Below are 24773 nucleotides of genomic sequence, written 5' to 3'. Positions count from 1 at the left end.
GTTCCCACCCTGTGGAACGCCCTCCCACCAGATGTCACAAGATAAACAACTACCTGATATTTAGAAGACATCTGAAGGCAGCCCTGTTTAGAGAAGTTTTTAATGTGTGACATTTTAATGTATTTTTAATCTTCGTTGGAAGCCACCCAGAGTGGCAGGGAAAACCCAGTCAGATGGCCGGGGTACAAATAATAATATTATTATTATTAAACTAATTGAGTCAAGTTTAAATTGTTATTACTCTGGCTCTTCCTAGAATTCAATATTGTATTTAAATGCACTATTGCAAATTGACGGCTTTGGAAACTGATCCACACATGGAACTTGATGCACAAAACAAGAAGAAAGAGAAAGGCATTGGTTTGTGTGCAGTGGAGTTTTGCCTCACATGGAGGGAGTGGCAATTCCTCCTTATTACTGCAGCCTCCTAAAAAGTTGCTTCGGAATGCTTGTGAGAAATAGCATGGGAGACAGTCCTGGTGGGGAGGAATCAGCTGAAATCCGTGTCCTGATCCCTTTCTCAAGCAAGGTGGCTCCATGGAACCCAGCCCCCTCCACAAACAAGGGAGCCCTTCTGCTGGCAGACGAAAAACTCTAGATCCAGCCCATTCACTCAATTTCACCCAGCGCTTGGGTTTGCTAGAGTTCATCCAGTGCACATGTTCAGACAGGATGCAGCCATGAAAAAAGAAGTGTGAGTTATATTTGCATTTTTTAAAAAAGCAGCTATATACTGCAACCTATTATGTCTGGATTTCTTACATTTCTGCATACCCTTGAAAATAAAGGACGGTGCTTACCACGACACTATTTTGGATTATACACTTGAATTAGTGAGTTGCTTTACTTAAGACAGTTGTTTTTGCATCTTAATCAACAGCAGTTTGCTCCAATAGTGATCTTGGGTGGTGAGTGCTGCCAAAGATCGGACACAAAATGTGGGCCCAGGAGGGAGGAATCGGCAAACTCTGAGGTTTGCTGAAACGCAAAAAGAGAGAGGAAAACCTTGAGTAGGTAATCCCACAAAAAAAAATGCAACGAGCATGCTGAATGTTTAATCAGCTGGAAAATAAATACAGAAAAACAGGCCAGGTGGATGAGAAAGCCCTAAGGAACATTGAGACCTGCGAGTCTTGGCTCATCTAGTCTCCCAGTGTCTACACTGACTGGTCACAGCTCTCTAGGATTTGCAGCCCTACCTGGAAATGCAGGGGATTAAATCAGCAGCCTTCTGCATGCAAAACAGTTGTACCTCCACTGAGCTATGGTCAGGACAGGCACAGGTGAGGAGGGGGAGCAAAATAGGCTTTAAAATATGTCCATAAATATGTCTACAAATAAAAATATTGATTATTGCCTCTTAAGAAAAGGTTTTCAATAAAGAGTGAATGGGTGGAGGGGTGGGGTTTGGAGGAGAGGTGATAAAAAGAGCTAATTTGTCCATAGCTAGGACACGGGCGGCGCTGTGGGTTAAACCACAGAGCCTAGGACTTGCCGATCAGAAGGTTGGCGGTTCGAATCCCCGCGACGGGGTGAGCTCCCGTTGCTCGGTCCCTGCTCCTGCCCACCTAGCAGTCCGAAAGCATGAAGTGCAAGTAGATAAATAGGTACTGCTCCGGCGGGAAGGTAAACGGCATTTCCGTGCGCTGCTCTGGTTCACCAGAAGCGGCTTAGTCATGCTGGCCACATGACCCGGAAGCTGTACGCCGGCTCCCTCAGCCAATAAAGCGAGATGAGCGCCACAATCCCAGAGGCGGTAACGACTGGACCTAACTGTCAGGGGTCCCTTTACCTTTAGGCGCCGCAATCTGGATGGTTCTGCCAGGTGTGCACGGTCACCTAGCTACCATTCTGGGTATGGTCCTTCCACTAGTAGAATGGCCCGTTGAAGAAAAGGGAGCACTTTTGCCAAGAAGTGAGAGCACGCTGCAACATTTTGTTGCAGGGGGACTCTTGCAATATGTTGAGGAAGGGCTGGAAGTGTGTGCGGCAATTTCGGTGCAGGTGCAGTTTTTCCTCTGCCCGTTGAGTAATTACAGAGTTTTCACCAAGCATAGCAATTACAAGTGAAGGATTTACACACCAGAGAATACTTTTGGTGTTGGGGCCACAACCAACCTACTTTTGAGGACATCAAGAACAAGATAAGTGTGTGTGGCAGGGAGGGTAAACTAATCACACAGCCCACGGGGGGGGGGGTGGATACATCTCATACCCCCCCCAACATGTCCCAGAGGAAACCACAATCTCACACGAGAGCATGGCTCAAAGAAAATGGGATATTGAAGGGTATGATACCTATGAACTAAAAACTTTCCGAATTTTTACACTGGTCAAGTCATTAGGAGCTAGTTGCTCCTCTTAAGCCTGTTCAGTCAAGGTGGACGCCCCACTTTGTCTCTCGGCGCACCGGGGGAAAATTCTGATTGCTCTCTTAGTGACTCTATGTATAGAACCAGGAAAGAGTAGCCGTTCCCAATTAATGCAGAGCAAAACAGAATCCAGAGGGCCAGGAGTGGATTTCCCTGTCTGCTCTCTCCTCCTGTGGCATGTTGTTTGCACCAAGAACACACGACACTTCGACTCGGTACCTGAAGCCAGCACACAAAACAGCCTCACTCGCCTTTACAATCTTTATTATAGAAACCCTTTCTCATTTCATATGCACAGTGCTCAGTTTTACATTCAGGCCCCCAATATACAATCTGTACAGCAGTGAATATTAAAAAGACACGCAAGACAGTGACTCTGCTGCTGTGAACCTTGGTCCGTCACAGAGGGAAGTGGCGAGAGGGGTGGGGGTGGGGAGAAGAGCCCTCCTTTCTCCCTCCTTCACCCCACCCCCTCCCTTACCCCGCCCCTGTCCCCAAATATGATCTGGATTCAGTGGGCAAAAACTGAGATTATTAAACGACGTGACCACTTGTTGTGCAGCTGTGAAGAGGAAAAACCATCACATTTTTTAAAAAAGCTTTTAAATGAAAGCAAGGGGTTTTGTTTTCTTCATAACATTGCGGGGGGGGGGCAGTGGCATGGTTGAATGGGGTTCATGAAGGGGTCTCTCTGCCTGTGCTTTTTAGACATGGGACAGGCAGCGCTGCACACTGGGGCTGCTGTGTGGCAAACACCCATGTTTACAGAGATCTTCCCACATGTGAAAAGTCTGCCTGCCTGTTTTCCCGTGGGAGCCACACTCGCCCACGGACCGAGTCAAATTTCGCACTCGCAGCTGTAACAGAAACCCCCGCGGTTCCCACAGCCACCATAACGGGCGGCCGTTTCAGCCGGTAGCTTCTGACAACCCCCCCCTTTCTACATAATTTTTTTAATAGTTGGGGCACTAAGCCTGTGGCCCTCAAAGGTCTTGTTGGGTTCCCAACTCCCTTAAGTCCCAGGCAGCAAAGCCATGGGTCACTGTTATGCAACAACCTCTGGGCAACAACCGGGGGGGGGGGGGGGCAGAGAGAGACATGTTCCTCACCTTCGATTTGAGATGAACTGAAAGCAAGAACTCTCATCCTATAGCACCCATCCTAGTTTCACCTGCCAGGAAGCAGCTGGAGTTTTTTTTTTTTTTTTTTAAGGAGCTTGCATTTCCCTTTTCTGCAAAAGTCTCCCCCACAACACCCCTTGTCAGAAGTGGGCAGGGGGATTGCTCAAGGGTGTGTGTGTGTGAGGTGGGTGTAGATTATTTCCCCCTTTTCCGGATATTTTTAAAGAGAACTGAAATTCCACGGTCTGCGCTATGCAGCCTTTGGCCCCCCCAAGAAACATCTGCACACCCCTCCACGATACATTCCAGGATCTCGGGTTGAAAACGCCACACCCTGACCCACAGCACCAGGGCAGAAATGTTGCACCACTCCTTGGGAACACAAGAGGGTGCAACCTGCAGCAGTTAAACCCTTTGTGGGGGAGTGAGTGGCAGTGGGGTACAGTAAATACATATCCCCCCTAAAAAAAATCTCAAATGGGAAAAGTTTAATAATGTGTAGGAAGAACTGGAGAGGCATCCTTGGCCTCCCCAAAGTTGTGTGTCCAGTGTGACATGCAACAACCCCCCTTCACACTCTCAATTTCTCTCTCTCACACACATACACACACAGATATATAGATATAGTATATAAACCCTGCCAGCAGGGAATTCCCGCCCCCCCCAACATGGTGTAACACACGCACACACGAGGCACCAGCGAAGAAAAGAAAGAGAGACCAAACTCCATTTCCCCTTGGGGGAAAAAAGCAGAGTGGGGGGGTTAGACCAATGTCCCCGGGGGTGGCTGCTCTGTGGAGTCCAAGCTGTAGAGGCCAGCAGAGTCATCTATGTAAAGCAGTTCCCCAAAGGGTCTTGAGAGGGCATAGCAGGGCATCAAAAGGCGGAAGGGAGGGAGAGAGAGAAAAAGAAGAAGAAGACGAGAATTAGGCAAGGAGGAACACAGCAAGAAGTATAGATATCTTCCTTTCATCCCATGACAGTCCACCCCAAACTCCAGCCCCTTGGCCGCTCAATTGATCCCCTACAAATCCTCCGGAAATGGACCAAGAGGTAGCAACAAAAGGGTGCTCCTTCACCCCCCAAACCCCCCCCAATAATGCACTTTTAGTGGGTGGGGAGAAACAACAACAGAAAACAAAGCACAAGAATTCCCAAGCAGCTGGGGAAAAGTGCAGCATGGTGGAAGTGCCCGAAGAAAAAAAAAGAGAGCAGAAAGACAGACAGACAGACAGACAGACAGACTCTCCGGAAGCGGTGCTAGGGGGTCGGGCGTTAGGCAAGCAGGATGAACGGGGCGGATGCAGTTACCGGGGCAAATAGTGCAGTCGTGCCCCATACCTGCCATATAGCGGCTGCCCGGCGTAGCTCACTGAGTGGGGCAGCCCCCCTGGCGCCCCATAGTAGCCCGTCTCAGGGTTGGCAGCAGCTGGCTCATAGTAACCGCGGAGCGGCTGGTGGCTGGGGTGCGAGGGTCCCCGTCTCTCCAGCGCCCCCCGCTGGCTGACTCCGGCGTTGCGCAGGTACCAGTCCCGGAGTCCCTCCAGGGCCAGGGCTTTGTGGAAGTTGCGCTGAGGGGGCTGAGGGGGCCCATAACCGACCTCCCGGGACTGGGGGGGCAACAGCGGGCCGCAGGATTTGGTGCGGGCAGCCGGCCGGGCTCGGCGCTGAAGCGGGCTATCGGGAAAGGCCCCCCACTCCAGCTGGGGGGGGCCGTCCCGGCGCGAAAGGTGGTCGCCGCCGCCCCAGCACCTGCGTTCCAGGTAGTAGTCCAGAAGGAGGTCGTTGTAAGGGGGCCGAGGGTTGCGACCAGAGATGGAAGGGGTCAGGGCCTCCGCACTTTTAAAAGGGGGCGCAGCGGGGAACAGAGGGTCATCCGAAGGGGCCCGCTCAATCAGGGCTTCTGAGCTGTTGCTGCGACGGGTCCGAGCGGCAAAGAGGGAGGCCCGGTCAGCGCTGGTGTCGCGGCTTGGGGGTCCGAGCTGGGAGTCATGGCTGCCTGACCATTGCCGGGGGTGCAGAGCTGGAGCCTCGGACCTGAGACAGAGAAAGAGAGAGAAGTGTCAAGAGAAGCCATTCCAGATGTTTGTGGAATCTGTTGAAGATGTGAGGAGAAAGTAACGGGTTTGGCAGTCATGCAATAATTATCCGGGGTAAAACAGGTGTATCGCATACTCTCTGATAATTCTTCTAGGGTATCTTAAAGGAAGATGTGAGATCAGAACATTCTAATTTAGATGGGGCTTTGTTAACAGTTGCCAAAATATTGAAATGGCATATTCCAGTGGTTCCAATACAACAAGAATGGCTTAATAAAATTTGTTGCCACTATGACTCAATTAACAGAACAGTCTGTTAAAGGCAAACATACAGGTAGAGAAAGATCCCCCTTTATTAAATATATGAAACGAGAACATCAACTAGAATTATTTAAAGCCTTTTCAGTGCTGCAGTTATAATAATTTACGATACAGAAACTTAAAACAATATTTAATATAACATTTTATAATGTATTTATAGCTGTATCACATGAGGTTAAAGTTTACTTTAACACAGAATGATTTAGATGTCAATTTGGTGACTGTTAGAATGTAGTAGGTCTATAATTATAAAGACATCTATAAAATGTGACTTTCTTATCTTGTAATAATAATTATGATCAGTGTTTTTTTCTTTCTAAAAAAATGTTTAGGGGTATTCTCATTTTCCTACTCATATTGAAATACTGCCCCTCTATGAGGCCAAACGTAGATTCACAAAATGTTTAGGGGTATGTGTACCCCAGCACGCCCCCCTAGAGAAAAAGCACTGATTATGATCAGCTAAACTTCTCACAAATTCCACATACACCCCCACCCCAGTCTGCCTCCAGCCCAACCTCACATCCAGCCGCTGTGGGTGGAAACCCAGCATTTTGCCTACCTGAACTGGTGGCCACCTGTGCAAGCGCTTCTTGCCAACACGGGGGTTGCAGGCACACTCCGGCCCTCGAAGCTGGAAGCACTCCTGGGGAGCGTGCGGCTTGGGCTGAAAACAAGCGAAGACAAAATAATTCCTAAAAGAGCCAGTCCCGTTCTGCACCCATGTACACCACTGTGTACATGCTCACATGTGTGTGTGTGTGTGTGCGAACTGTAATACGTGAACTGTAATCCCATGAACATCTTCCGCTTCCAAGCAGGTATGTGCTAGCTCTAAGAAGCTGAGTTACAAGTAGTTCAGTTCTGCTTGCAGAAAACACCAGTAAAGGTAAAGGTAAAGGGACCCCTGACCATTAGGTCCAGTCGTGGCCGACTCTGGGGTTGCGGCGCTCATCTCGCTTTATTGGCCAAGGGAGCTGGCATACAGCTTCCGGGTCATGTGGCCAGCATGACTAAGCCGCTTCTGGTGAACCAGAGCAGCACACGGAAATGCCGTTTACCTTCCCGCCGGAGCAGTACCTATTTATCTACTTGCAACTTTGACGTGCTTTCGAACTGCTAGGTTGGCAGGAGCAGGGACCGAGCAACGGGAGCTCACCCCGTCGCGAGGATTCGAACCACCAACCTTCTGATTGGCAAGTCCTAGGCTCTGTGGTTTAACCCACAGCGCCACCTGCGTCCCTAGAAAACACCAGAGTGCCCTCAAAATGTTCTTGGACTACAACGTCCATAATCCCAGGTCATTCAACATGCTGACTAGGGTTCAAGGAAGTCTCAAGACCATCTGCAGGGCTACTGCTCCAAAAGCTGACCCTAGAGGCAAAGGTGTCAAGAGAGACTGGAAGTGCCAATGTCTATCATCTTTATGAATCTGGGAAGAAGGGCACCATCTCTGATCTGCCCTTATTGTTGAGACAAAAGGCAGTGCCAGTTGGCTGGGTTTCTTATTCCACTGTTATATGTAGCAGCTAATTTTCCCTTCTAAATAATAATAATAATAATATATATTTTTTATTTATATGGCGCCCATCTGACTGGATTGCCCTAGCCACTCTGGGCAGCTTCCAGCAAAATATAAAAACAGAATTAAATATCAACCTTTAAAGAGCTCCCTATACAGGGCTGCCTTCAGATGTCTTCTAAAGGTTGTATAGTTACAGCCTTGACATCAGCTGGGAGAGCATTCCACAGGGCGGGCGCCACTACCAAGAAGGCCCTCTGCCTGGTTCCCTGTAACCACACTTCTATCAGTGAGGGAACCACCAGAAGGCCCTCAGTGTCTGGGCTGAATGATGGGGGTGGAAACGCTCCTTCAAGTCTACTGGGCCGAGGCCATTCAGGGCTTTAAAGGTCAGCACCAACACCTTGAATTGTGCCTGGAAACATACTGGGAGCCAATGCAGGTCTTTTAGGAAGAGTTGTATGGTCTCTCCATCTCCAACCTTTAAGGAAGATCAGCTGCTACACATGTGGCCAGGTGAATGTGCAACTGAATGAGGGAGCAAACTCCGGAGGAGGCAGAGCAGGAGAGGCCATTTAAGATTGCTAACGTTAAATAAGTTGGAGTTCTTGTTATTAAATATACCAAGAAAAAAGCACACCAAGAACTCAGGCCAATGTAAGTTTCAATAGTGGGAGTGGTCCCTACTCACAAATCAATAGTCAATAGTAACAAAAACTAATCCATTCAAAAGTATGTATTCTGACAAGGATTACAAACTCAAATAGAGATTACAAACTCTAACAGAGATTATAAACTCAAACTCAAAAATATGTATAACACGAATTAGAGATAAGATTTATGAGTAGAGATAAATTCATGTTAGTCCATAGATTCGTCGTGGAGGTCTTAGTTTCAATCACTGAGCAGAAGTCAGAAGTCAATTATGGATTAGAAACCAGGACAGGGCCCTGTTTCGATGTATTGACCTTCATCAGCTAATTTTTAAAGGGTTAACAAGTGTGCATTTGTTATCCTTGAGAAACGTAGAAAAAAACAGGATATATTTATCCAAAAGTCTTCAAACTTACACAACCCTTTAAAAATTAGTTGATGAAGGTCAATACATCGAAACAGGGCCCTGTCCTGGTTTCTAATCCATAATTTAAGATTGCTAGGCGGGCATAATTTTTTTTTTTTTTTTTTTTTAAGTTTCTCTCTGTTGAAGAAACAAACCCAAACACCCTGCCATAGAAGGCCAGCACTTGGGCTACAGTCTACTTCACTCCCTTTCTCCGTCATAGGCCAGCTTTCTATTGTCAGGGAGCTGTGTGTTTTGCATTTTTATGTGGGGCGGCATTCAAAAATGGCACCTTGCCTCTTCAGCCTGAAGTTCTACAGTCCCACCTCCTTCTGCTGCTCGTGTCCTTGCAATGGGCCCTTAAGGGGACTCCCTGGGTGTCAATCAGCGCAGCAGCAAACTCCCTCCTCCCCTGGTTCACTTTGCTACTGGAGAGACCTGCGCAAAAGGCCAAAGGCATCTCCTAGTCACCTGGCAGGGCTGGCAACAGAGTTCCTGCGGTCCTTGCCCTCGTTGTACAGGTCCGGCTGCAAAAGCCGCCATCCTGGCCGGCGGTCGGGGCTGCTGGAGATGGCACGCAGATGATCTCGGGCCTTAGGCGGCGAAGGACGGTCAAAAAAAGTCCCCTGGTGGTTGGAGACTTTGGAGGGGTGGAAGCTGTGGGGGTCGTCTGAGGACAGAGCACAGGGCACAGAGTAGAAGCATCCACACACCCCTACCTCGGCAAAAACAACAACAATAAAAAAATATGGTAGTCCAACAGTTTATGCTTTCTGAACATAAATGTGATCATCCTCAGCCTGGATATTTCAGATGCTGATAACGCCACGGTTGCAGGTTCGATCCCCGTAAGGGACAGCTGCATATTCCTGCATTGCCGGGGGTTGGACTAGAATGGACTACAAGGCAAGGGAGAAAGTTAGGAGTCCTAGCAGAAAGGGGCAGAAAGCATGCCGTTATGCAGCTGCTGCCTGCAGTCTGGAATGGTACAGCCCAGGAGCAGTTTTACCATAGGATGAGGGTCCTTCGAAGGAAGAAGAAGAGGAGTTTGGATTTGATATCCTGCCTTTCACTCCCTTTAAGGGGTCTCAAAGCGGCTAACATTCTCCTTTCCCTTCCTCCCCCACAGCAAACACTCTGTGAGGTGAGTGGGGCTGAGAGACTTCAGAGAAGTGTGACTGGCCCAAGGTCACCCAGCAGCTGCATGTGGAGGAGCGGGGAAGCGAACCCGGTTTCCCAGATTACGAGACTACCGCTCTTAACCACTACACCACACTGGCTCTCGAGGACCAGGGAGTTCCTAGAGGAGGTACCAGCTCATCCGACTCAGTTACCCCCGGCATGCAGCATCAGCTGGGTTTTGTGCTCTCACTCGGCTGGGCGAATCAACAGCACTGCTCAGTGCTGGGGCCACACCTGCTCCTCTGTTCTCCTGGTGCCCCAACACCGTGGGGACAGTAAACAATGCTACAGGCCAATGAGTCACCCTCCTTAGATGTGCCCATTTTGAGGGCAGAAAGTAAGTAACACCAACAAAGCTGTTTTGGCCACGTTACATTTGAGGGTTTCTTCGCCACCTTTGATTTGGTCCAGCAAATGTGCTATGAGAAGGTTCTCTTCCCCTACCCTGACCCCTTCCACATTAGAACCATAGCTGTCAACTTTTCCCTTTTCTTACGAGAAATCCTATTCGGAATAAGGGAATTTCCCTTAAAAAATGGGAACAGTTGACAGCTGTGGTTAGAACATGCTTTTTCCAAGAAGCTGACTCCAAAGTAGGGTTTATTTTCAATTCATGTCCGGATCCCATTGATGACACCATGCACTCAGATCAGACATTAATTAAGATGCCACCCACAAACACACCCCTTTATATTAGCAGGCTGGCAGGCAAGACTTTGAGCACACTTATGCAGAGTCCCTTTGCTTCATCATCTCCGGGGCGAAAGATGAGGGACCAAGGGAGCCTGAGCCTTCAGCATCTCTCGTTTGACAAAGGCATCCCTTTAGCCTCTTGTCGTTTACCCAGAACCACCAACCGCTCCCTCCTTAATCTAGGAAAGAAACGCAGGGGGCCGCAGACCACACTTACCATTTTCATGGCTGGCCGATTCGGAGAGGGAGCTGCTCTCTGAATGAAAAGCCTCTTCTTTTTTGTTTTGTTTTGATGAAAGAGAGATAAATCAGGGATCAATCAGAAAACAGGGTGTGATGACTAACATTCCTCATAACATTCCAGAAGGAAAGGGCGGGTACAGAGCAGCTTGGATTGGAGATTCACTCCTACAAGAGGAGGAATCAGGTAGGAAACCCTCACATTGCCAGAAAATGCACTCGGTCTATTGGGCTACCAGGGGAAGGGAACCCTTTTGGACCGAGAGTCCTTATCCCAGTGGAAAGCTGTCAAGGGCTGCATTCCAGTAGTGGTTAGGGCCACCCACAAAATATGCCCTGGAGGGTCTCCCTGCTCCTGTGAAGCAGATTTTGAACGTGTATAAGATTATGAAGGCTGCAGTGGAATGGAGAGGAAGGGGAAGATGTTCCATGGCACAAACCTGAGGCGGGGAACATGTGGCCCTCCCAGCGTTGTTGGACTCCAACTCCCTTCGCCTCCAGGCTGCATGGTCAATGTTGGGAGCTGGAGTCTGGCAACACATGAAGGACCTCTCTGGCTCCCCCACCCCGGGCACAAGCAGAAATCTTCTGCACAAGCGGTACAGCAGGGAGGACTGCACCCACAGATGGCAGGGGGACAGGGTTTAAAGCGTGGATGAGCAACGCACCATGGCTGCCCCTCTGGGGGGGCCCTTTGCCTAGTCGCACCCGGAACTCTGCCACCTGAGCCTCCAGCTCCCGGAGGCGCTGGGCGGCGTCTGCCTGGACCTGCCTCCTGCGGCGGCGCTGCTCAGCCGTCAGATCTGGAGCCACAGTGAGGCGCCGGGCGGCCTCCGCCACTTGCTGTTGCAGAGCTAGCTCCTGAGTCAGCTCCTCCAGGGAAGGCGCTTCCTGCAAGGCAACGGGAGGATTGTCAGAGCCGCCCCTGAAACCCCCCTCTCTCTCCACCACTCGATCTCCCCCACCCCCTCTGCTCACCTCATTCTTGAGGGCAGTGGGAATTCGGTAGGCAACTGCCGTCCTCCGCCGCACAGGCTGGGGTCTTTCCCCTGGTTCCAGGGGGTATTCGGGAGGCAACTGTCCTGTCAGTTCCTGGCAATGGGAAGGGATGCAAGCGGCGTTTGTCAATACTGCCCAGGTGAGGCATCTTGGGCCAGGCTGGGACACCTGTGCATCTTCTGTGCTCAAGATTAAAATTCTGCACCAAGACCAGCTGCATTTTGGTAGCTCACACAAAACCAGCCAGATCTGCATGCATTTACTTGTTTTGCAGTGCGCTTCCAAAACTGATCTGTCGTGGTTCACAACCTCTAAAAGCTTTATTTCAATAATTTCTATTTGATTTCACAAGTGTAAAGTTATAACAATACCAAATACATTTTCATATTTTAGAGATTTCTCCGAAACTCCAGACTTCCCGCCATCCCCTCCCTGGGTCCTATATTGTCAACATTTTCAACTGCGTAATATTTCACCGTCCGTATTTTGCATCTCTCCATATCGCCCATGGTATTTGTTACGTTTCGAGTGTTATTAGGATCCTGCTAGCGTTTTCATTCTCTTACAGTGGTTCTCCTAAATAAACCTTCCCTGTTCTTTCTTGAAAAAAATAAAAAATAAAAGCTTTACTTCAGGGATGATGAATCTATGTCCCACCCAGAGGCTGCTGGACTCCATCTCCCATCGTCCTTGAACACTGGGCATGCTGATGAGAGTGGCTGAAGGGAGCTGGACTCCCAACAGCAACTTGAGGGCCACAGGCTCCCCCTCCCCGTCCTAGATGATATGAATCCAACTTATCTAGAATAATGAAAGGTTGGATGGAATCTTGATGGTCAACTAGTCTTCTCCCCCTTGCTCAACGCAGGACCTGCAGTGCAGCATTGTTAAGAGTTGTTTGACAGTGGAACAGGCTTCCTTCAGAGGTGGTGGCGAGCCGCCCTTTGCTGGAGGGATTTAAACAGAGGCTGGTTGGCCACCTGTCCGGAATGCTGCACTGTGGGATGTGGGATGCAACCCAAGGAAAGTGCAGGGAACCAGAGTTTGGCCATATGTTTGGCAGGACATCCTGCCAGGCCAAACTCTGAATCCCTGAACTTTCCTTGCGTTGCATCCCACATTAGTCATACTCCAGAGTAGACCCACTGAAATTGGTGGATGTGGCTAACTTGGGTCCATTCATTCCGCTGGGCCTGCTCTGAATAGAACCTGCTTGGTTCTACTAGTCTTCCCCTCTAGAGTAACAGAGAACAAGTCTACTCCATCTTCTGTGTGACAGCTCTCCAGATGCATGAAGACGGCTGTTGAGTCTCGCCTTCATCTCCTCTTCTCCCGGCTAAAAGCGCCCATCTGTTTTTCAACCGTTCCTCAAATCACTTGAGTTTCTACAGCCCCTGACCCACCTGTTTGCCCTGCTCGAGTTGCACTCCAGTTTGTCAATGCCGTTCTGAAAATGTGGCACCCAGTGGCCTGACCAGCACAGGCTGGAAGTATTATTTCTCAAAGAGGCCTTCCCCGTGTGCTCCTCTTCATGCTTCCAGGCCCAGGGATGGAACTCTGACCTATCTATGTCTAACAAAGCACAGAGCAGGGCCTGCTTGGGGGTGGCCTCTGCTGGCATTTTCTTACACGTGAAGGAGGACAGCCAGCCCATTACCCAAACTCTTTCCAATGTCAGCTTTTAACTGAAATCTTGAGACATTTTTTCCAGAGAAAAATTCAAGGTTTTTCCTTTTTTTTCTTAGAAAAAGGAGTCCGCTTGGCAGAATTTTTTTCATGATTGAGAATCGCATAGCCAGGGACGGAGAACTTTAAAGCGTTAAGACCAGAAGGTGGAAACGAGGTTGAAAACAACGAGAAGAGGCAGGACTGAAGATTTGGAGATATGCTTCAGAGGTCCAGACTATGGGGAGCCCGGAAAAATTAATAATTACAATTTGGTCTTTAAGGAGTCCGCTTGGCAGAATTTTTTTCAAACACCCTTCACTTTCTTTGGTGTGTGTGTATGTTGGCCACACAACCCCCCTTTTTTAAGAGAAAAAAGAAAGAAACTCTGTTCCTGCCACTGCTAAGGGTGACCTCCTTCCCCAAGACACCACTGGATTGCTGTTCATCTCCTGTGTTCCTCTGCCCCAATTTCTCTACCCACAAATAGGGAGAAGAATTTGAAGAGGCCTCGACTTTTACTTCTCCTTGGATTTCACCCTCTGCTTCCCAGCAGACACAGACCAGGAATTTGCCCTCTTGAAACTGAGATTCTCGAGAATCTACCGTCTTGAGGGGACTCAGGCTGCTTTCTACATCCAGGGACGATTTCAACTTTCCACGTTGCCAGAACTGTCTTGGCTAGTCCTAGAGGCAGCGCCAGCCCCTCGCCCGCCCACATCAAGCCATGCTCCGGCCAACGGGTACTCACAGCCTCCTGAAGGCAAATGCGGCGCAGCTCCTTAAGGCGCAGGCTGAGAACTTGCTGGAGCGACCGCTGCTTCTCCAGCAGCTCTTGCACCCGCTCCAGCCGGATCCGCGGACAGAGGTCCCGCTGCAAAGCCTCTGCGGGGGAAAGAACGGAGCAGATGATTAAAGCGGGGGGGGTCCTTTTCCAGCCTGAGGGCCGCAGTCCCTGGTGGGCAATGTTCTGAGGGCCACATGCCAGGGGTGGGCGGGGTGAGAGGCAAAAGCTAGAAGAGCAACAAACTCAAATTTCATCATCTTCTTCTTCTTTGAAGATAATCTTTATTGATTTTATAATTACATACTATGCATATACAGGGATGCAGGTGGCGCTGTGGGTTAAACCACAGAGCCTAGGGCTTGCCGATCAGAAGGTCAGCGGTTCGAATCCCCACGACGGGGTGAGCTCCCGTTGCTCGGTCCCTGCTCCTGCCAACCTAGCAGTTCAAAAGCATGTCAAAGGGCAAGTAGATAAATAGGTACTGCTCTGGCGGGAAGGTAAACGGCGTTTCCGTGCGCTGCTCTGGTTTGCCAGAAGCGACTTAGTCATGCTGGCCACATGACCCATAAACTGTACACTGGCTCCCTTGGCCAATAAAGCGAGATGAGCGCCGCAACCCCAGTTGGTCATGACTGGACCTAATGGTCAGGGGTCCCTTTACCTTTTTACTATGCATATACACATTACATTTACATTTACTCCTAAGAGTTGACTTCCCTCCTTCCTTCTTCTGGATTTTTAATGTCATCTCTACGTTTTTCACATTGTCTTTATCGATTTTGTATATTGTTGTTCTTCTTTCAACTTTATCCGTACAGTGTCTATATACAAATAAATCTTTCTGTATGTACGCGTCTTGTTTGTCTATATTCATTTAAAGATACAATTAGTTACCTTGATTGTATTTTACATATTAATTCATATTGTCATTAACATCCAATAAAGTTTCTTTTAATTTCCTATTATGAGGTTTATTTCCATTCTACTGATTTCACTATTTCACCTTATCCTGTATATAACATAAATTTTCCCCATTCTTTTTGAAATGTTCCATTGCCCTGTTGTTGAATTTCCCCCGTTAATTTGGCTATTTCCGCATATTCCATGACCTTGTACTGCCACTCTTCTGGAATATGTGGAAATAGCCAAATTAACGGGGAAAATTTGACAACAGGGTGATGGAACATTTCAAATTTCATGTTTGTATGGTAGGCGAGTTTCTACACCCACACACATACACAAAACACACCCTCCCTGTTTGTCAAGAGGCAGGATCAGAGTTCAAGGGCACACACTTGGGGTGCAAAGCAGCGTGAGGGGTGAGGGCTGGGGAGAGGGGATGTGGCTGAGAGAGTTTCAAGGGTCCCATAAAGGGGTCTGGAAGGCAACATTGAGCCCCCAGGTCCGTGTTTCCCCACACCTGAATAAAAGGGTCAGCGAAGGTTTGAAATCCATGGCATGTCCCAGATTTAACTCTCACAGAAACATACATTTCATACAATGTTTGTATATTAGTAATATGTATTAATGTTGAATTATTTTAATAATAAAATATTTAAATAAAAAATAATTTAAAAAAAGATTTAACTCTCACAGGGTGCAGAAATGGGAGGACGAGGTGATCAGCCAGGCAGGAAGGGAAAAAATTGTGGGGTTTTTTTGGGGGGGGGTGTCATCAGATGTATCAGTAGGAAGGTACCTGAAGAGCTGTAGCTGGATGAGTTGATGAGTTGCCCCTTCAGTTCCATGTCTGGAAGATTGGTTTGTCTCCTGATTCCGAGGGAGGGGAATCACTTTGATCCAAGACCCACCTGGAACTCCTGGATGGGGGGCCTCAGCTGGTTACTGCCATAGGGAGACAAGGAGAGAGTAAGAAGCGGGTGTGATTCTGCAGATGTAAGCAGCTGAGTCATCTGTGGAGGGCAGGATGCTACAGGAGAGGGATGAAAAAAAGAGAGAGATAGGATCTGCCTGAAGTCAGTGGAGGGCAGGCAATATCACAAGGAAACGGCAAGAGGGTAGAGAAGCATCTCAGACTATGGAGGGCTGAGGAGCATGGGCAGAGTGCACATCTATTCAGGGTTAAGAAAGCTGGGCACAGAGGAGGTTCCGGAGAGCCACTCTCCCCCCCAAGAGAGGGTTTTGTCTCCACAGGAATGCTTTGCTTCCCTCAGCTGCCACTCCACAGGTAGACCTTGAATGGGGCTGGCATTCCCAGGTTCTTCCATGGCACACACAGCCAATGGTCAGAGCAGGGCTGGGTACGTTCTTGTGGCCCCCCATCTCCACCATGGGGCACAGCGGGGCTTATATGGTATGGGAAAGGGAGGCAGAGCAATGTAGGCTGAAGCGTCCCAAGGATGGCATTTTACCCAAGCATCACTAGCCCCACAAGTGTGCTGGAATCAAGGCTGCACTAAAGGAGGAAAGAGGAAATGTTTCCTTATTATCTGAAGGAGTGTCTCCACCCCCATTGTTCTGCCCAGACACTGAGGTCCAATGCCAAGCGCCTTCTGGCGGTTCCCTCGCTGCGAGAAGCCAAGTTACAGGGAACCAGGCAGAGGGCCTTCTCGGTGGTGGCGCCTGCCCTGTGGAACACCCTCCCACCAGATGTCAAAGAGAAAAACAACTACCAGACTTTTAGAAGACATCTGGAAGGCAGCCCTGTTCAGGGAAGCTTTTAATGTTTGATGTATTATGGTATTTTAATATTTTGTTGGAAGCTGCCCAGAGTGGCTGGGGAAGCCCAGCCAGATGGGCAGGGGTATAAATAGATTATTATTATTATTAATCTCCCCAGGTCTTTCTTCAGGAACTCTTCCATGTACCTGAAGTGCAAGCTATGACAGCCATCACAGATCCACCCGATGGGCAGGTCCCAGAAGGAGACTACGATTGGCTGTGGGATCCCAGCCTTTCTCTTACATCAGGGCTGTATTTACCTGTGGTGCTCCAGATGTTTTTGGACTACAACTCCCATCATCCCTGACTACTGGTCATGTTGACGTTCTCACCATGAGGAGTGGGAGGGCTTCTTGCAGAAGAGACTCCTGTCTCAGAGGATCCTCAGCTTCAACAGGTCACTCAACCTACTTCATGGTGACTAGGGGCTCCAGCAAGTACAGACAAAACCACCTCAACCTGGCCATTCCTGGACCACATTCTGGGGTTTGTTGGAACCATAACCCAGCACCCAGGGATGATGGGAGTTGTAGTACAACAGCATCCGATGACCAAAGGCTCCCCTCCCATCCCTGTTCAGGGGCAGTATTTGGGCCAGTTTTGAGTTGCTGAGGTTAAGTCAGTAATTGTGGGGGTATCATGGATTAGGAACAAACATTAGGCTCTGCCAGGGTCAGACCACCTAGTCCAGCAGTCTGCGGCCAGATAAATAGTCCAGGAAACCATGTGAAGATATACACCACCACCGCCATCTTGCTTGCCCCTCGGCATCTAATAATCACAGGCATATTGGCTCTTGAATATGGACACTGCATTTAGCAATTACATTTTCCTGCTGTAGCTTCACTCTAATTGGCTAGACAAGCTTTTAAAAGCTATGGTTTGCCTGTCTCATGCCCCCGCAATAGTGCTCTCCACTGAAAGAAGCGTTTTACATGTATTACGTTGATTGGTATAATTCAGGGTTTCCTTGACAGAGAACGAGACCCAGTTATTAGAGAGGGAGAGAAACCCGAACCTCTCCCTCGTACCTGAGGCTGGCTCAAAGCCAGCGCTCCGGATGGGGTAGAAGCTGAAGTGCCCCCACCCCCAGCTCCCCTCCCCTCCGCCCGGCTGGCCAGTCAACTCATATGTCCACAGACATCCACGGTGGGAAGTCTGGGGGCAGCGAGACAGCTGGCCAGCTCTCCACATTTCTGGGCCCGGGCCAAAGCCCACAGCTGCTTCCCTGCGAGACCAGATCAAGGCCGAGCCCAGCTGGGAGTCCAGAGAACAGCCAGGAAGCCTCCCCGAGTTACGTAACTAATCCCAGTCGCAGCAGAGACCAGAACTGCTCTGGGCATGAATCACACCGAGAACGACATTCACATCAGGTACAAGGGCCGCAGAAAGCATTCCCCGCATGCCCTGTGGAGCGTAGACGCACCTTGCGCCAACGATTCTTCTTCCTTGTGCCACAACACTTAATGCATTCATCACTCCCCCCCCCCAACCCCAATTCTCTTTCTCGTACACACACAGCATTGCCAAATGTGAACCCACGGAGCCGAAATTCACACGCACGTCTACGCCTCAATGAGAAGATCGGTCGCGTTGCACGCCAGCGTGACGAACGTGGGAAAGGGAAGGGTATGGGGTGGCACAGATCAGAGGCTCTGCCAGCCTCTCCTCTCTCCCCCCTCCCTGCCCCAGGCTCTACCGCAGTCAATTCCTTTGCTATGACTGTGTAGTGTCAACACCTTTCTCCCTACCCCTCCCAGCCACTGCTGGCGGCTCCCTGTTCCCAGGGAGTGGATGAGGGAGGGATCTGCTGTGAGACAGGGCGGAAGAAGGCAGAGCTGTTGCATGTACCCTGTGGTAAAAACAACAGCAACAAGCAAACCTGAGCCAAGGAAACCCAAATTGAGTGCTGACAGCACATCAGATCCCCACATATTCTATTGCTTTGCAGAACTTTTTCTCCTGAAATAAAATGTCCAGGGGGAGGGGTGTTGCTGAGGGTTCAAGGTGACAGCCTGGTGTAGATCCAGATCAGGGGTCAGCAACCTTTTCCAGCTGTGGGCCGGTCCACTGTCCCTCAGACCATGTGGTGGGCCGGACTATATTTGGGGGGGGGAATGAATGAATTCCTATGCCCCACAAATAACCCAGAAATGCATTTAAAATAAAAGGACACATTCTACTCATGTAAAAACACCAGGCAGGCCCCACAAATCACCCAGAGATGCATTTTAAATAAAACCACACACTCTACTCATGTAAAAACACCAGGCAGGCCCCACAAATCACCCAGAGATGCATTTTAAATAAAAGCACACATTCTACTCATGTAAAAACATGCTGATTCCCGGACCGTCCCCGGGGCCGGATTTAGAAGGCAGTTGGGCTGGATCGGCCCCTGGGCCTTACTTTGCCTACCCATGGACTAGATCAGGGATCAGCGAACTTTTTCAGCAGGGGGGGGCGGTCCACCATCCCTCAGACCATCTGGTGGGCCGGACTATATTTTTTTTGGGGGGGGGGGGGAAATGAACAAATTCCTATGCCCCACAAATAACGCAGATGCATTTTAAATAAAAGAACACATTCAACTCATGTAAAAACAGGCCGATTCCCGTACCGTCCGTGGGCCAGACTGAGAAGGCGATTGGGCCGCATCCGGCCCACGGGCCTTAGGTTGCCTAATCCTGATCCAGAGCTTTGTGGTGCTTTGAGAAAGAGCACATTAGTGGACCCCTCCCCTCTCCTTACCTGAGAGTCCCTCCACCCACAAAGTCGTCTATCCTGCAGCAGAGGGGGCATTAGCTTAGGGGCAGAGCAGGCACACTTGGCGTGCAAATGGCCCTGGTTCAAACCCTGGCATCTCTGGGTAGGGCTGGGAAAGATTCAAACCGCTAGAGAGTTGCTACCCATCAGTATCAAGAATACTGAGTCACATGGACCGATCAATGTGACTCAGATATGAGGCGGCTTCCAATGACCCTATGAAAACAAGCTTTTTTGCTCTGCTCAAGACTCTGACTTTCTCATGTACGGCTGGAATAGGGGCATTTGGGGCTTGCCGATCAGAAGGTCGGCGGTTCGAATCCCAGCAATGGGGTGAGCTCCCGTTGCTCGGTCCCTGCTCCTGCCAACCTAGCAGTTCAAAAGCATGCCAAAAAGTGCAAGTAGATAAATAGGTACCACTCCAGTGGGAAGGTAAACAGCGTTTCCATGCGCTGCTCTGGTTCGCCAGAAGCGGCTTAGTCATGCTGGCCACATGACCTGGAAGCTGTACGCCGGCTCCCTCGGCCAGTAAAGCGAGATGAGCGCCGCAACCCCAGAGTCGTCCGCGAATGGACCTAATGGTCAGGGGTCCCTTTACCTTTACCAGCCTGTGGTTGAAGCACCAGGCCCTCTGCACACATGATGCAGGGGCATAGAATATAATCAGCCTTGAACTATGCTGTGCTAAAGGGGGCACAGTAATAATAATAATAATAATAATAATTATTATTATTATTATTATTATTTATACCCTGCCCATCTGGCTGGGTTTCCCCAGCCACTCTGGGTGGCTTCCAACAAAATATTAAAACATTAAATACTGTCTATTTAATGTCTATTAAAGATTAGAAGCTTCCCTAAATAGGGCTTCCTTCAGATGTCTTCTAAAAGTCTGGTAGTTGTTTTTCTCTTTGACATCTGGTGGGAGGACATTCCATAGGGCGGGTGCCACTACCGAGAAGGCCCTCTGCCTGGTTCCCTGTAACCTCACTTCTCAAAGCAAGGGAACTGCCAGAAGGCCCTCGGCACTGGACCTCAGTGTCCAGGCAGAATGATGGGGGTGGAGATGCTTCCATAGGGTTCGAATTTACCGGTATTTTCTCACTTGGGTGACTGTATGGCTTTCCCCCATCCAATTCATCTTTGTTTACGGTCCCGTAAAAGCTGCTATCATTCCTGTTTTACATATGGCAGAAACGGAGAAAGCCAAAGGGAGGGGGGTGAACCCAGGCCTGCAGGGTTCTGAAACTCTTACCCCTGGCTTATTCTCGAAACAAAAGAGCAAATCAAGGTTGAGACCAGGAGAACAGTAGCTGGAGGGTAAATTCAGGTAGGTTTGAGGAGGACAGGAAAAATAAAGAGAAAGAGGGGGAAGGGGAGAGAACCCAGCATTTTATGAGCTGGGATTGTGATGCATGGGCAGAGTTCAGCAGGTGGAGCCCTTCCCCGGAAATCCTTGCAACACCTGGTCACGTCATCTTGGCTGGCTGCCTGAGGCAAAGGTTCACCTAATCCCCAGACAAGAGTCAAAATGGGCAGGCCAAAACCTATCTTCCAGAGTCAGCAAGGTAGCAATTTCCTGCAACCCCTCCCCCCTAGATCTTGCCTCCAAAAGCATTAATTTCCACCCTGGAATCACCTCCGAGAGCAAAATATACCATCCAGGAATCCTGGCTTCCAGTCACAGCTGTTTTTGAGCCAGGACTCAGCCCCAGGACTCTTTTTCAATACCTGGGCTCACCCCTGAACACACAAAGCAGACAGAGCGCCTCTGAGCATGGGTGCCACAATCGGAGCCACAATCAGGCTCCACCACACATTACAGAGAAAGAGGAGTTCAAGCTAAAGAAGGAGATTTCTAAGCAGTCTTAGGTCCCAGTAATGCCAGAAATGAAGAACCATTTCACATTTTCCCTCTATATTCCACAGCCCTCCTTACTTTAGCCAGCTCAATTGTTCGCTCAAAGGCTTAATGGCTGAGGGAGAACTTGAACCTGGGTCTCCCCAATCTTAGCCTGACACTCTAACCACCTACACCACAGTGTTTCTCATGTGGCAAGAAGACCAAATCATGTACAGTACTTTGTCTCTCTTCACTGGGTCATATTGGGTTGGCAATGAACCTGGGGTTCAAGTCCCTGTTTAAGCCAATAACTCATTCAGTGGGTCTGGAACAAACCGGGACCTCCCTTACCCTCAGTTTTCCTCACCTGTGTAATGGGATGGCTAGTGTCCGACCTCAGAATTGTACAGAAGCACAGTAGTTATCCCAGGCATTTATGTAGCATTTTTGCATGCTGAAAAACCCTTGTGATATTTACAGCGACTTTGTAAAGCAGGTGAGCGTCATTATTACTCACAGATAGCTCAGTTGGTAGAGCATGAGACTTAATCTCAGGGTCGTTTTGCGTTGGGCGAAAGATTCCTGCATTTCAGGGGGTTGGACTAAATGATCTTTGTGGTCCCTTCCAGCTCTACAGTTCTATGATTCTAGCTCTATACTGCAAAAGTGGGGGCTGGAGCTGGGAGAGAGCAGCTTGCCACCTGGTGAGTTGATGGCAAAGGCATGCATGATTCAAACCCAGGACTTTTGATTCATAGTTAGTCTCTTACAGCCACAAAGCTGTGCCAAGTCTATACATAAAATTAATGTACAACAAAGTAATTAGTGTTTGGAAGAGGAGAAGTGCCATCATTACATTTCAAATGCCTCGGTGATCAGGCATGGGGATATTTCCAGCCTTGTTTTAAATAATAATCCCATCTGCCTGGGTTTCTCTCCCACACCCATTCTGAGAAAGCCTGTTGTAAAAGACACGTGTCTACTCGGAACTCTGATCCACTGCTGCAAAAGACACGCGTCTACTCGGAACTCTGATCCACTGCTGCAAAAGACACGCGTCTACTCGGAACTCTGATCCACTGCTGCAAAAGACACGCGTCTACTCGGAACTCTGATCCACTGAGTTCAGTGGGACTTCACTGGGGGAATAATGCGCACAGGACTGAAGCATCCCCTTCCCCCAAGTCTTCCTGCTGTGTTTTCTAAGGACAGAAAGGTGCGGCCAATTCCTTCCAAAGCCAAATACTTTTAAGGTTCAAGGAAGGACCCTCGTCCCGTGCTCAGCTGGGAGCAAATCCGAGCGCGCTCCTTCTCCTCCGGCGCCGACCCCTCTCTCTCCGCTCTCCCACCTGGAAGCGGCACCTTCGTGGGAAACACCCGCAACTTCTCCAAAGTTTCCAAGGCGCGCCCCCCACCTCGTGCCCCTTCGCCTGGGGGGGGGTCAGCTTAAATCAGGCTCCCGGGTCCAGCCTCGTGCGAGACCCCCCAACTCAGGCTCCCCCTGCGCCGCCCCCCCCCCGCCCGGCAGCTTAGAAATCAGGAAACAAAGCAGAAAAAGGAAACGTGGGGCTTTAACCAGGAGCTTCCATCCCGAGAGATGTCTTGGGGGGAGGTTAGGATCCCTGCCCCCTCCCCGGAAACGGCTAGGATCGCCCTCCTGCCCCGTCGCTTCCCACCCCCACCCCCCAAAAAAACACTTTTGCAAACTTGCCCGAACTTTGGGCGACTCTAAGTGGCCGCCTCCCCCGCGACGCGCGCCCCCGCCTTGCCGAAGCGCGCCCTCACCTCGCTCCTTCCTTGGCTGGTGGGGGGCGAGCTGGGGAAGAGACCGGCGCTCCCCCAAACGGGCCAACGGCGGCAGCGCTGGCCGAACCCGAACTGCCTGCGGAGGAGCAGAAGGCGCCGCCAAAGGCAGCCGGGGAGGGGGAGGGGCCACACCTGTTAACCCTCGCCTGGCCGCGGGCTGGCCAAGCGCAGAGGCTGGCAGGCGAGTGGGGGAGGGGATTTGGGAAAGAGGAAAAGGGGGGTAGGTAGATCCTTTGGGAGCAGTGGCGTACCGTGGGGGGGCAGGGGGGGCTGGCCGCACCGGCCGCAACATCTGGGAGTTAGGGGGCACAAATCCACGGGTTAGGGGGTGCAAATCCACGGGTTAGGAGGTGCAAATTACTTGCCTTGGCCCGGGTGCTGACAACCCACGCTACGCCACTGTTTGGGAGGGAGAACCCTTCTTCTTTCACCCCAGATGGGCATGGGTGTGCGGGTGGCCGGCGATCACCTAGTGGGCAAAAAGGACGCTCTTCACATGCTCAGAAGCACCCTTGAAGGACAACTGTTGTTGTTCTTTAGTCATTTAGTCGTGTCCGACTCTTTGTGACCCGATGGACCAGAGCACGCCAGGCACTCCTGTCTTCTGATGACTAGGAGGGCCACTCCATTTCTTTTATGGGATTCTTGCCCACAGTAGTAGATATGATGGTCATCCAAACTGAATTCGCCCATTCCCGTCCGTTTTAGTTCCCTGATGCCCAGGATGTCAATATTTATTCTTGCCATCTCATTTTTGACCACATCCAACTTACCAAGGTTCATGGTTCTTACATTCCAGGTTCCTATGCAATATTTTTCTTTACAGCACTGGACTTTCCTTTCGCTTCCAGGCATATCCGCAACTGAGCATCCTTTCGGCTTTGGCCCAGCCGCTTCATCAGCTCTGGATCTACTTGTACTTGTCCTCCGCTCTTCCCCAGTAGCATGTTGGACGCCTTCCGACCTGAGGGGCTCATCTTCCAGCGTCATAACTTTTTTATGCCTGTTGTCTTTGTCCATGGAGTTTTCTTGGCAGGGATACTGGAGTGGCTTGCCGGTTCCTGTTCCAGGTGGATCACGTTTGGTCCAAACTTTTCACTATGACCTGACAATCTTGGGTGGCCCTGCACGGCATAGCTCATAGCTTCTCTGAGTTATTCAAGCCCCTTCGCCACGGCAAGGCAGTGATCCATGAAGGGGTGAAGGACAACTAGCCAACCGCAACTAAGGTGCCTCTCCCCCGCCAGGGAGGGGGCAGCAGAGGGGCCATCACCTCCACAGGGAATAGGGACCGGTGACAGGACACATACTCCATGCTCAATTATCTGGTTGGAGGGGGTGTAGTGGACATGGTGTCCGCCAGATGTTGATTGACTACAATTCCCATCATCCCTGACCACTGCCCATACTGGCAGCAGTTGAGGAGAGTTGTAGTCCAACAGCTGAAAGGAACTAGTTGCCACCTCTGCATAGTAAACACAACCCAAGGCAGTTAGTTCATCCTTTCCAACAGGATGGAGGCACAAAACACATATGAGCAAACAGGCAGCGGATATACAGTGGTACCTCGGGTTACATACACTTCAGGTTACAGACTCCATCAACCCAGAAATAGTACCTTGGGTTAAGAACTTTGCTTCAGGACGAGAACAGAAATCGTGCAACGGCGGCGAGA

General features: G+C 50.0%; 1 protein-coding gene across 10 annotated transcripts in view; it reads right to left on the bottom strand.

Annotated features, from left to right (window-relative positions):
- Positions 1–2619: 2619 nt before the first annotated feature.
- The window catches only part of CCDC120 (coiled-coil domain containing 120), a 42921-nt gene continuing 20767 nt past the window's right edge, over positions 2620–24773 (bottom strand). For 2 of the 10 annotated variants that reach the window (XM_081845230.1, XM_081845229.1), the window contains exons 2-9: positions 15701–15846; positions 13966–14099; positions 11529–11642; positions 11219–11441; positions 10528–10584; positions 8907–9150; positions 6416–6520; positions 2620–5530 (exon numbers count right to left, since the gene is read on the bottom strand). In XM_081845230.1, the coding sequence (XP_081701356.1) occupies positions 4801–5530; positions 6416–6520; positions 8907–9150; positions 10528–10584; positions 11219–11441; positions 11529–11642; positions 13966–14099; positions 15701–15749 (1656 nt within the window). In that variant the 5' untranslated portion in view covers positions 15750–15846 and the 3' untranslated portion in view covers positions 2620–4800. Of the gene's footprint in view, positions 5531–6415; positions 6521–8906; positions 9151–10527; positions 10585–11218; positions 11442–11528; positions 11643–13965; positions 14100–15700; positions 15847–18202; positions 18226–18246; positions 19012–19434; positions 19793–23003; positions 23215–24773 lie in introns of those variants that run through there. The other 8 variants (XM_081845227.1, XM_081845236.1, XM_081845235.1 and 5 more) reach the window with 8 other exon arrangements.

The sequence above is a fragment of the Podarcis erhardii genome (genome assembly GCF_964252035.2).
Source record: "Podarcis erhardii genome assembly, chromosome: 17".
Lineage (NCBI taxonomy): Eukaryota > Metazoa > Chordata > Lepidosauria > Squamata > Lacertidae > Podarcis > Podarcis erhardii.
The sequence above is the reverse complement of the archived record's forward strand: the minus strand, read 5'-3'. Positions and strand labels throughout refer to the sequence as shown.